Genomic DNA, 13,689 nt, shown 5'->3' with positions numbered 1-13,689 from the left:
ACATGGCAACCATTTCTCCCTGTCCTCCACTGCTTATCGCATGCGTTGTTATCTGCCCTTTTTTCCAGTTTGTTCGAAACTACTTTCTTTTTCAGTGGAAACATGAATTATCTTGCAATTGATTATTTTTAACATGTTTAAGAAAAAATACAATAACCCATCTAAAACTTCATCAGGCAAGGACATTACCCATAACTCACCAGCCCCCACTAAATGTAAAAATATATAAAGTGGCATTCAGCCCTCCTGTATAGATTTTCCTGGAATAGCCCTGAGTTCGGTTTGCACAGAAACACAAAAAAAACTACCCAAGACAATTGTTCTCTGCATAGTTTTGGGGGATTGTTGATGGGAAGTACTGCAATGTAAGAGTCTTTTCAGCTGTTTTTATAAGTTGATATTAAGGGCATACACAACATACTTTACCTAATGATAATTTTTCAAGATATTCTTAAATTAGAATTATAGTGCCATCAAATGTTCGTAGACAAAAAATCAGCATGCATTACCAGGAGTTTTGAAAAGATATCAATTCATTATTGATGAAAATTCTGGTATAATTCGAAGAAAAATATACAAAAATTACTAAACATATATTCTAGATGTTTTGTTTATCCAAACTTGTTTTAGAAGAAGTGTACAACAGCATATATAGACATTAAAATGTAGCACACAGTTCCTTTAAGTATCGGAACTCTACAAATCCAGGGGAAAAAGGAAATAAAGTTCAGACTACGTTGCGTATGTCCTTAAAGTATATGTACTTTTGAGTGAAATTAACATTATGCTTTAGTTCTGTAAATTTGGCTTGATGTCAGACACTATGAAGTCATAAATGTAATCCTATGTACTTTGTGGAGTATTACTGGAAAAATCATGTCCATAGAATTTACATCTGAGAAAACACAAATTATCACATCTGTCAGCCTGACAGACTGCGTGAGTTGTTAATCTTCAGGATATTAAGCAAACACCTGTTGTGTAGAAATTGGTGGAAACATCTTTATATTTGTCAGCTTCAAATTGTCTCTTTTGTCATGTTTGTACCTGGAAATCGTGCCTCTCTCCACATGTTTCTCTCTCAATATCAGCTTTGTGATGTTTATTTTCCTCGGGTTAACCATAAAATCATCTGGTTTAGCCCATGAAGAATTCTTCATGAAAGATTTTTTTCCTTACCATTTGGTCCACTTAAAGCATATTTTTCTAATAGATGTACTTTGGTAAAGGGTAAGCTGGAGGTTTCTAACTCAATCATTCATCAAAAATAGGTCAAGGACAACACAAATCAATTTGCAAAAATGCCTTCATGGAGAATACCTTTCAGTGTAGAATTTCATGCATCTGTCTCTCTCTCCTCCCCCCCTCTCTCTCTCTCTTTCTCTCTCTCTCTCTCTCTCGTGTTCTGTACAAAATTATTAAAGTCAAGTTGCACTGGATCTTCATGTACCATATATACTCACCTATTGGTCGGTCCACCTATAAGTCGATTGTATTTTTGAGGTTGTTTTGGAGGGATTTGCCATTGACCAACCTATAAGTCAGTACTATTTTTTGCCAGAATTGGATGACAATTTCAAATCAATGCTCTGATCTTTTAACCTGATTTCAATCAATATTTTGAAAAATAATGCCAATATTTAATTTTAAATCATTAAACAATTATGTAATACACACTTAATCTAAAAATAAAATTATTAAAATGTGTAAATACTTTTACTTTAATGTATATAATCTTTGAATACATAATGATATATCCAGACTTTGTTAAACAATAATCATCAGAAATGTTCATAAAATATTTTATTTCACCATCCAGATAAGTGCAAATTTTTTTATGACTCGCCTTTAAGTCAGACATAGAGTTTTGGACCAAAACTTAACTCCCAAAAAAATGACTTATAGGCGAGTATATATAATGGTAGATTCCATGATGAGTTATATAAGTACGCAAGTTGTCAGGTAAAATCATGGACATTGCATTTTTATAAAAAAAAAAATTATCCATACCTGTGCACTAAGCTGAAATTTCTAGCAAATGTTCATCTATCATACTGTATACAAGGAAATTTTTACCCCTGTTTTGTTTTTGCCCCTTTCGCCTACTCAGATGCGGGCGAATTAAAAACGGGGCAAATTCCAAAAAATACAGTATAATTTCTTAAACAACGGTGATTGGGCGAATTTAAAACAGGGCAAAATTCTTTACAAGTGTGAAAGGTTGAAAATAACATGGGGTGAAAATAACCTTGTATACAGTAATCAAGTATATCTTCAATTTTTTGATAAAATATATATCAAAAAAATAAAGACTTTATTTTACTTGAATATGCTTGTAGGGTTAGTCCTATGGTGCATGATTAAAGAATCTGAGTTTCATCAGAGAATATAGGAGTATTATTTCTTAACAGAAGTATTACTTAGATAATATTTGGGTAAAAGTTGTCATATTTAAGTCACTATTATGTTGTCATTTTGAAAATTTCGAGGCATTTAATTTTCGACACTTTCTGGGTCATTTGAAATGGAAGATGGTAAACACAGCAGACAAAAAATTGCGATGTTTGACAATGTTATGGCACACAGAGAGCTGTTTAGTTTGATGTAGATTTAGTAATGAGGCCCTTACAGTCTTTAGATAATGTCAGATGATTAAAATATATACTCATCTGACACAAAGAAGAAATAAAACATGCAGTTATAGAAACAAATATCTAAATATTTTGATTTAATGATATTAACAGCTTAAGACAGATTTTAACAGTAATAAGAAAAAACTTTTAAGAAAAAAGTTTTTAGTTTTATAACATTCATGATTGATAAAAAATGTTGGATAACATTTTGGTGTTTAGGGGTATCTTGTTATATCCATAATGCATGTATGTATATTGTTTCTGTGATCAGTATTACATTAAAGTGTCTTAGTTACTTTTATAACTAATTACAAATTTAAACATCATTGTTTCTAATTAAGATACACTCCTATGTTAAATCCTGTTGAGATTTTCAGAACTGTTGCTATGAAAATGGCTCTATGGGAGACTATTTATTACACTCTCTTCTCTAACTAATTTAAGAATTCAAAGATGATTTTATGACAATAAATGAAAACTAGAAGGTGACTAAAACCTCTCTGTCTTGAAAAGCTTGTGAAGTTGGCAACTATTTCACCCAAGTCTCTTTTGCATGGATCAAAAGCATGGAAAAAATTAAGGTCAGCGCTGTTAATTAAGGTTGGTTGGAAAAGCCAAAACAAACTTTTTTTTTTATTCTTAGTCTTGGAAAGATGTAGGAAGGAATCCTTTAAATCTTCTTCTCAAGAACAGCAGGACCATCATTAGTCATATTAATATGAAACCATTCCCAGGTAGTGCAGATTCAGATTTGTTCAAATTATGACCCTTGGGGATTGTGTGGGGCCACAGTGGGTGATCAGTTTTACATAAGAATATATAGGGAAAATTTTAAAAATCTTCTCAAGAACAGCAAAGTCATTATGTCACATTTATATAGAAACATCTTCAGGAAGTGTAGATTCAAGTTCTCAAATCATGCACCCTGGGAATAGGGTTGGGCCATAATACGGTATCAAGGTTTCACATGAGAATATATTTTTAAAATAAGCATTTCAAAATCTTCCCCTCAAGAACCTCAGGACCAGATGAAACTTGCATGAAAGTTTTCTTTCTCCCAGGGGTAGTGTTGGCCCAAAATAGAGGATGAAAGTTTTACATAGGACTTAACAAGAAAAACAAATAAAATCTTCTCAAGAACCAAAGTACACCCATTCATTTTCAAACATTCCCAAGTTGTGTTAATTCATATTTTTTTTAAATTGTGGACCCCTTGGTAAGAGTTGGCTGAAAAAGGTATCAAAATATGGGTGGACTTAAGTGTCCAGAAAAAATGCCACAAATTAAAGTGTTATAAATAAAATGTTTTTTTCTTGCCATCATATAAATCCCCAATATTTTAACCATATATTCTTGGTACAGATGAGAATTTAAAACGCTCTTTTTGATAAAAACTAAATAAATATTGAAGGCATGGGACCAGAAGATTTCTTGAATATCAATAGATATTCAGGGTCACACGATTTTTATCATCTGAATACATAGCGCATGTTTGTCGCATGTTCTTAAGAAAACTGTAGTTGTATATTGAACAAAATAATGTCACATTAAAAGGAGAAGAGCCGACAAACTTGCGCTCATACTTAATTCAAAAAAAAAAAACATGTTCAAAATAAACTTCAGATCTGTTACTTTTGTGCAATGAATTATACAAAAAGAGATAATGAGAATATTTTCTTTGCTTACAGGCCAGAAGTTTTGGAACTAAACAAATTGATGAGGATGGATTACTGGACCTGATCAGAACACTTCCTGGGAAACGATCCAAGTATGAAGTTCAAGCAGCTGAACAGGTGAAAAAGGTATAAAGTTCAAGCAGATGACAGGTGATAAAGGTATGAAGTATAAGCAGATTACAGGTGATAAAGGTATGAAGTTCAAGCTGCTGAACAGGTGATAAAGGTACGAAGTATAAGCAGATTACAGGTGATAAAGGTATGAAGTTCAAGCAGATGACAGGTGATAAAGGAATGAAGTATAAGCAGATTACAGGTGATAAAGGTATGAAGTTCAAGCTGCTGAACAGGTGATAAAGGTATGAAGTTCAAGCTGCTGAACAGGTGATAAAGGTATGAAGTTCAAGCTGCTGAACAGGTGATAAAGGTATGAAGTTCAAGCAGCGGAACAGGTGATAAAGGTATGAAGTTCAAGCAGGTGATAAAGGTATGAAGTTCAAGCAGCTGAACAGGTGATAAAGGTATGAAGTATAAGCAGATTACAGGTGATAAAGGTATGAAGTTCAAGCAGCTGAACAGGTGATAAAGGTATGAAGTTCAAGCTGCTGAACAGGTGATAAAGGTATGAAGTTCAAGCAGCTGAACAGGTGATAAAGATATGAAGTTCAAGCAGCTGAACAGGTGATAAAGGTATGAAGTTCAAGCAGCTGAACAGGTGATAAAGGTATGAAGTTCAAGCAGCTGAACAGGTGATAAAGGTATGAAGTTCAAGCAGCTGAACAGGTGATAAAGGTATGAAGTATAAGCAGATTACAGGTGATACAGGTATGAAGTTCAAGCAGCTGAACAGGTGATAAAGGTATGAAGTTCAAGCAGCTGAACAGGTGATAAAGATATGAAGTTCAATCTGCTGAACAGGTGATAAAGGTATGAAGTTCAAGCAGATTACAGGTGATAAAGGTATGAAGTTCAAGCTGCTGAACAGGTGATAAAGATATGAAGTTCAAGCAGATGACAATTGATAAAGGTATGAAGTATAAGCAGATTACAGGTGAAAAAGGTATGAAGTTCAAGCTGCTGAACAGGTGATATAGGTATGAAGTTCAAGCTGCTGAACAGGTGATAAAGGTATGAAGTTCAAGCAGATTACAGGTGATAAAGGAATGAAGTCTAAGCAGATGACAGGTGATAAAGATATGAAGTTCAAGCAGCTGAACAGGTGATAAAGGTATGAAGTTCAAGCAGGTGATAAAGGTATGAAGTTCAAGCTGCTGAACAGGTGATAAAGGTATGAAGTTCAAGCTGCTGAACAGGTGATAAAGGTATGAAGTTCAAGCAGATTACAGGTGATAAAGGAATGAAGTATAAGCAGATTACAGGTGATAAAGGTATGAAGTTCAAGCAGCTGAACAGGTGATAAAGGTATGAAGTTCAAGCAGCGAACAGGTGATAAAGATAATGAAGTTCAAGCAGCTGAACAGGTGATAAAGGTATGAAGTTCAAGCAGCTGAACAGGTGATAAAGGTATGAAGTTTAAGCAGCTGAACAGGTGATAAAGGTATGAAGTTCAAGCTGCTGAATGGATGAAAAATGTTAAAAATTCAAGCAGCTGAACAGGTGAAAAAGTATGAAGTTCAAGCAGCTGACAGGTGAAAAAAGGTGGGCTGCACAGAGTGAAAATTCTTTAATTTGCACAGTACAGCATGTTTACAATGAACAAGAGTACTGTGTATAGGACCTGTTAAAATAAATCGCTCTTAATTGAATATCAGATACAATGTAATATTGTTTATCAACATGCAAGTTTAATTCTAGAACATTAAGTTAAGAAAATATATTTATTTCAAATTTTCCCTCATATTCCTCTCGACATTGCTTGGTTGTTCAGAGACAACAGACGTCTTTTCCAGAGCATGGAATCCCGATTTTCATAAGTTATGTAAATGAAGAGCTTATATAACAAATTTTTGACTATTTTTGCTATATTTTTCATAATTCCCAAGGTGATTCTATCTTCTTTCTTCTAACACGTTAGTAAACACCCATTATGACATCATGTTGTGCTACATAATATTGGTTTGTGAGAGCTTTTTGGAGTAATAATGTACAGATAGTTTGAAGAATTTAAGTAAAGGGAGAAAAAGGTTCCATAAAGTGTGCTTGTGTATTTAACTTGCACAGGTTATAGAACCTGTATATTATTAAAAAATTTGCTTTGTTCAAAATTCATTATTTTCAATGATACTTTTAGAAATTTTGTCCACAAACTTGCCATTTTACCCTGGATATATTCTCAAGAAATTGTTAGAGATTTCTAATTGATGTATTTCGATGCAGTTCTTGGCATTTAAATATTGTGCACATTTTTGGAGGTTTGTCAATTACTTGTATGATGTAAGCCAATAAACATGAAAAAAAAAATTATTTGTTATTAAGGACATTGGCAAGGTTTCTGGCTTTCAGATAGAATTTTTCAAAAACTCTTGAGTAGGTGTAATGGTACTAAACAAGTTACATTCTGGTACATTTAACCCACCAAGCCACCTTTCCTTTTTAGATTTTGTCAAATCAATGTTTTTACAATATTCAATGCTTTTCCTATGTTCATTGTTGATAAAAAGGATATTTACATATTTCACATTAAGTTTTCTCCAAAACCCATTTATTTCACAAAGTTTTTGTATTATATACACTATTGTATCCTCATTTCCTATGACATCTAGATATTTTGGCTGAAAATGTAAATATAGAAACAAGATACATGTACTTCGAAACTTTTGAAACTTTGAAACTTTTATTTTCACTAAAGCCCCCACATGGGGTATGCTAGTACAATAAGAGTGTAACAAATGAACAAACCAACATGTGAACAGTTAACATAATGAACCACAAAAAGAACTTTGATATGGACAGTACTGACAGTTGTATAAAAAAAAAAATCGTTTAATGTTTACATTGTAGGAAGTTCAGGCATGAAATAATTTAAGAACAGTTTTACAAAACTTAGCTAAACCTATTAGTTCATATATATCAGAAGTATTCATGAAATTATAAAAAGATATTGTGTTTGGATTTGTGTAAATATTGCCAGGTATAAATTTCTGTCTTTCATTCTTAAAAAAAGGACACTTAAATAAAAAATGAAACTCATCACCAAGTTCATTGTTATTGCAGAGGTTACAATGTCTCTCAGATCTATCAATACTATAAAATCTACCAGCTTCAATTGGCAAATTATGACTGACACAACGAAATTTACATAAATATAATCTAAGATCATTTGGTAACGTTTAGATAATTTTCGAAACAGATATGCCAGCACCGTTCTTTATTTATGAGTTACTTCCGTTAGAATCTATTATTATTCCTAATGGTAAAGAGGCTGATTTACTGTTTCTATAATGTTATCAACTTTATTGGAAACAAAATTTTTATAAAAATATTGGCGTGGATTTTTGTTCGAAATTACCACATAAGTAGTGGCTCCCTCACAAGACCTAGAAACTGTTCTAAACGTTTAATTGTCAAAACTTTGCCCTTCCCAGTAAATAATCTGTTGACTGTCCGTCCCTTGAGTACAATGTCCAACAAACCATTACTGCTTTTATTTTATGCTGTAGAAATGATTCTTATGGTTGAAGGAAGCATACATGCTTTTGTTTATCTCCATAACATTCACTTTATTGGTTGAATTCTACATGGGAGATCACTCTCAATCAGTTTTATAAGTGAAAAAAAACCATGAATTAAACCTTTTTTCTCTGGATAACTGGGACTTACCAATGTCCTTAAAATGAAATTTATTATTTTTTCAGATGTAAGACTAAACAAGAGGCCCTTGGGCCACAGAGTTCACCTGAGCTCTCTCTTGGCCCACCTGTTCTTCATCACAAAATTTAAGGGAAAAAAATCCATCTTTATTTACACAAAAAATCTTACTCCCATATTCTGGCCCCTCCCTAGCCCCAAAAGATCATGAAATAACCTAACTTGAATCAACTTATCCTGGGGATATTACTAACATGGCCTTGATGTTATTCTAAAGATATAAACATGCAGCAAGTGAATATTGCTCCCTGATTTTAGTCTAACTTAGCTAACCCCAGGAATTTATTATTTGAAGAAACTTTGGAATATTTTATATTAATGTGATTTATTGTTACCATGCTATTTTTTAAAAAAACATTTTGAAAATTAAAACCGTTATTAATTTCCTTTTAAATTGATCCCAATTGTGGCCCCATATAACAAGTGTGTTGGGGGGATGATTTGAAAAACTGGGATCTGCACTACTTATGAATGCTTGCATATTAAGATTAGTAATCATGGCTTGTTGTTCATGAGAAGATTATGAAACACCTTTTTCTTGTATATATTCCCATGTAAAAATTTGTTCCCCGATTGTGGCACTGCCCCACCCCTGAAGGTCATGATTTGAACAAATTATAATCTCCCCTAACTGAGTATGACTGCAGTTTAATATCACCAATCACAGTCCTGCTGTTCTTGATTGTTCCTGTTTTTTAAGACTTTATCCCCAATATTCCCATATTAAACTTTGATCCCCTAAATGTGCCTTCACCCTTCTCCCTGGGCCATGATTTGAACAAACTTGAATCTGCTTTAACAGAGGTGAATGCAATTTAAGGGGAAGAAGGACCTTGAGCTGAAAAAAATACTTGTCATTCAATTTTTTTTATATTTTGTATATTTCTAATTAAGTATGTCCCACATATCTTGAAGCAGAAATATCATTAGGTTTCTGACCTTATTTTCGAGATATTGATTGACAAATACTATGTCCTACAGTATCTAAGTGGAGTTTTAATTCTCCATGTTTCCGGACTCATTACTCTGTCCACAATAGGATTTTTTAAACATTTATAAAAAATATGTAAGTGGACATGTATCTTTTGAAATATTTCAGAGTATGAATAGGGTTTAAAATTCGAAAAAGCAAGTTTCTTCTATCACTCTGCATCTGGATAGGGAAAATTACGTACTTTTTAAGACAACTTAAACAACATAAAACGTAATTTACAAAAAATTCTATCATTCAATATTTTTCAATTTATCTTGAAATGCAAGTCCTTCGTATTATTGATTAACTGTAAAAATTTCGAATGGTGAAGCTGACCTCAATATTGCACAGGACATTGTGAAAGAAGGCATAAGCATGACAAAACCGTGTCATGTTTATATTTCTCGAGTACGGGAAAAACCAACTATGACGTCACGCGTAAGCTAAATAAGCGAAATAAGATATACCTACATCAGATTTCCGTCATCAGCAATGCAAAAATAATTTTTGTGTTCCCATTTCTCAAAATATTTCATCACATACTGATTATGACCTGTTTTTACATAATAATACCGCCCCTGTATTCACCGAGTATGATCTTGCTGTACTAACAGATCGTGTATAACATCACCAACTTGTTGGACGCGCAGTTTAGGGAAACAGAGGAGTGGATCAAACAATTTCATAATTTGTTAATGTTTACAAGAATGTTAAAACTTTTTATTTTTTATACATAAGATGGAAATCAAAGTAAACAAATTGTCAAATATTAATACAAGAACTGATGGTTTACACGTTTTGCACTTATATAAACGGAGACTATGACGTAGTTAAACAGAGTCATGTGACCATGTGTCCTTCATCCCCTTAATATTACTCTTCATGGCCCTGCTTTCTTGAGAAAAAGATTTTTAAACATTTTTTCCTGTATATTCTCAGGTATGATTTTAGGGGGATTCAAGATTGTTCAAATGAAAAGCCATCCCTTTTTCAAGGGGTGATAATTAAGAATTATTGAAAATGTGAAGAAAAAAATCAATCTTCTTCTGAAGAAAAAATGAAACATATATGAAAGTTTCTTGACATTAAGTGTAGATTCTAGCTTGTTTAAATCATGGTCCCTGGGTTTTGGTGGGGCCACAATAGGAGATCAACTTCTTACATGCTGATAATTATATCCAGGGGAAAAATCTTCAAAAATCTTCCTCTGAAGAACAGCAGGGCCAAGGTGACTCAGATGAGTGTTGTGGCCTGTGTACTTCTTGTTTTTTTTCTTTTTTTTCCAACCAATTAAATTTACCTTTGTAAGTCTGTATTTGTCTGAGAAATTTTGGACAGAATATTTTAATCTTTAAAAGAATCAAATCATTAGCTCATATGAGTCGAAAGCTCATGTAACCTTTTCTGATCCAAATTTTTTTGTTGTCTGTCGTTTTGTTGTCGTCGTGGTCTATATTATCTGAAAGAAAATGCCATTGAAAATGGATGTCTTCAACTTCTTAAGAAAATAACAGCACTATGACTATAGATTTTTTTGACTATATATTCCTAGTGTAAATTTTGTCATTTACACTAGGAATATATAGAGAAAATCAGCTGATGAAGAACAGCAAAGCCATAATGACTCAGGTGAGCATCGTGGCCCATCGTACGGTTTGGGCTTTATTGTGCCCTTAATATGTAATGTTTTCAAAGAGTTATGAAATTGGCTTAAATATGACTTGAGTAAATGAATGTGATAAATCATGAGAGAATATGGCATGAAGGAGGACCATTCTGGAATTATGACTTCATTAATTTTGTACATTTCTAAGTTTTTAGCAGAAAAAGCCTCAAAATGACTCATTTCCAGGGTTATTTCTTTCAAGGAAACAATGTCTACAGCCCTCACCCACTTCAATTTTCAGATATCGTATGTAAAATCCTTTGAAAAATCACATTTCTCAAAATCTTTGTGGGCGATGCATGTGCTCTGTATTATCTGAAAGAAAATGCCATTGAAAATTGATGTCTTCGGCAACTTTTTAAGAAAATATGGTAAACTGCTCAAGTTCATGACGCCACAGTCAGCAATTAGGAAGTCATATGAGAAAATGGAGTTGTATGTTCTTACTGCATGGAGTTTCAATAATTCAGAAAGGATGGGTTTTAATATCTTACATCATTTTCATATTTTAGAAAAATACAGGGCCAGATTTGTATTGAAACTGTACCTTGTTCTTGGTATATAGCAATGCAATTCTGCAATTCAACAATAAAAAAAAAATGGGATCATATTGAAAGGTATAAAAATACTTCTTTTCTAAAAAAAATTATGGAAGTGACCCAAAATTTAAATTTGTGAAAAATGAAATAAAATTTTGACATCAGAATTATGTGGTTGCACAGGTAATGAAAGAGAGGAGTATTGAATTTGAATAAAGTGACAAAAGAGAAATGTCTTAAGTTCAAATGAGCATTTCCTTTCTTAATTTCAGTTCAATAAAGCCCCAGTCTAGTCCTGCTTTATTTCTGATTTTAGGAGTCATCATTCTCAAAAAAGACAATACCATCCACACCCCCAGTGAAGTCTATGAAGTCCGAATCTTCATTATCTAAACCCAAACTGGAATCCACCGACTCCGTGTCCCTCCCAAACAATCAATCAAATGGAACTAGTAAATCTACGGAGGACAGTCTGATGTGGGTAGATAAGTACAAACCTACTCAGCTGAAACAGATCATTGGTCAAACAGGGGATAAAAGTAATGCCAAGAAACTACTGCACTGGTTAACCAACTGGCATAGAAATCAGGCAGTGGGAACCAAACCACAAGGTGGGTCAAGTCCAACCAAAAATATCAATGAAATTATACAATATAGAGCGAAAAATGCCTCTAAAAGAGGAGTATATATATAGAGAATATTCAATGTTTTGTACATGGATATGGAATTTATTTCACGAGTGGGACAGGATTTTTTTTTTATTTTCACGAGTGCTAAGCATGAGTGAAAATATCAGAAAATTCTGTCTCACGAGTGAAATAAATTCCATATTCATCTATGAAACATTGAATTTTTAGGTCACCTGAGTCGCTCAGGTGACCTATTGCTATCCGTTTTTGTCCGTCGGCGTGCGTCGTGCGATGTGCGTTAACATTTGAACATTTTTAGCTTCTTCTCTGAAACCGCTCAACCAATTTCAACTAAATTTGGCATATAGCATCTATGGGTGAAGGGGAACAAAAATTGTGAATTTCATGGTCCCTTCCCCCCTGGGGCCTGTGGGGTGGGGCTAAAATCACCAAAATTAATGCAATCTTTAAAAATCTTCTTCTTTTTACTCCTGGACATCAAGCAGTCAAACTGTTGGCATCATTGTAATAAGCATTGAGTCCTCTACCAAAATTGTGAAATTCATGGCCCCAGGGTCAGGGGTTCTGGTGCTAGGGCGTGGCTATATAGATCATATAGTGAAAGTGCATTATTTCTTTGAAAATCTTCTTCTCTGCTCCTGGGTATTAAATAAACTAACTAAGTATATAGTTATGATGAGTAAGAGTGCCTCTTCCAAAATTGTGAAATTCATGGCCCCAGGGGCAGGGGTTCTGGTGTTAGGGCGGGGCTCTATTGATTATATAGTGAAAATGCATTAATTCATTGAAAATCTTCTTCTGTGCTCCTGGGTATTAAATAAACTAACTAAGTACATAGTTAGGATGAGCAAGAGTGTCTCTTCCAGAATTGTGAATTTCATGGCCCCTGGGTCAGGGGTTCTGGTGTTAGGGTGGGACTCTATTGATTATATAGTAAAAATGCATTAATCCTTTGAAAATCTTCTTCTCTGCTCTTGGGTATTAAATTCAGTAACTAAGTACATAGTTATGATGAGCAAGAGTAGCTCTTTCAAAATTGTGAATTTCATGGCCCCTGGGTCAGGGGTTCTGGTGTTAGGGTGGGGCTCTATTGATTATATAGTGAAAATGCATTAATTCTTTGAAAATCTTCTTCTCTACTCCTGGGTATTATTTAAACAAACTAAGTACATTGTTATGATAAGCAAGGATGCCTCTTCCAAAATTGTGAAATTCATGGCCCCGGGGACAGGAGTTCTGGTGCTAGGGCGGGGCTATATAGATCCTATAGTGAAGGTGAATTATTTCTTTGAAAATCTTCTTCTCTGCCCCTGGGTATTGCTTAAACAGACTAAAGTACATTGTTATGATACACAAGGATGCCTCTTCCAAAATTGTGAATTTTATGACCCCAGGTTTAAGGGTTCTGGTGAAAAGGGGGGGGGGGGGGGGGGGCTTCTATTGATTATAAAGTGAAAAAGCAAAATTTCTTTGAAAATATTCTTTTCTTCTTCTGGTTAAAAAAGCAAAGAAGCTAAGTGTATAGTTATGATGAGCAAGTGTGCTTCTTCCAGAGTAGTGAATTTCATGACCCCTGGGTCAGATGTGCTGGTGTGAGGGTGGGGCTCTTGATAATTTAGTGAAAATGCATTAATTCTATTAAATAATCCTGTTTGCTCCTTAGTGTTAAGCAGATAAACAAAGTGATGATGACCAAACATATGGTCCCAGGGTCAGAAGCTCTG

At 33.8% G+C, this 13,689-nt stretch overlaps 1 protein-coding gene across 1 annotated transcript in view; it reads left to right on the top strand.

Moving 5' to 3' along the window:
- LOC133186900 (replication factor C subunit 1-like) overlaps positions 1–13,689 on the top strand; it is a 60,065-nt gene that overhangs the window by 32,244 nt on the left and 14,132 nt on the right. Inside the window, exons 11-12 of the mRNA XM_061322288.1 lie at positions 4,322–4,435; positions 11,632–11,926. Coding sequence (XP_061178272.1) covers positions 4,322–4,435; positions 11,632–11,926 — 409 coding nt within the window. The remainder of the gene's footprint in view (positions 1–4,321; positions 4,436–11,631; positions 11,927–13,689) is intronic.

This window comes from Saccostrea echinata, unplaced genomic scaffold (assembly GCF_033153115.1).
Source record: "Saccostrea echinata isolate AGI-Se365-2 ecotype Australia unplaced genomic scaffold, CSIRO_AGI_Sech_v1 ptg000014l, whole genome shotgun sequence".
Classification (NCBI taxonomy): domain Eukaryota; kingdom Metazoa; phylum Mollusca; class Bivalvia; order Ostreida; family Ostreidae; genus Saccostrea; species Saccostrea echinata.
Note: the sequence above shows the minus strand (reverse complement) of the source record. Positions and strands in the feature narration are given on the sequence as shown.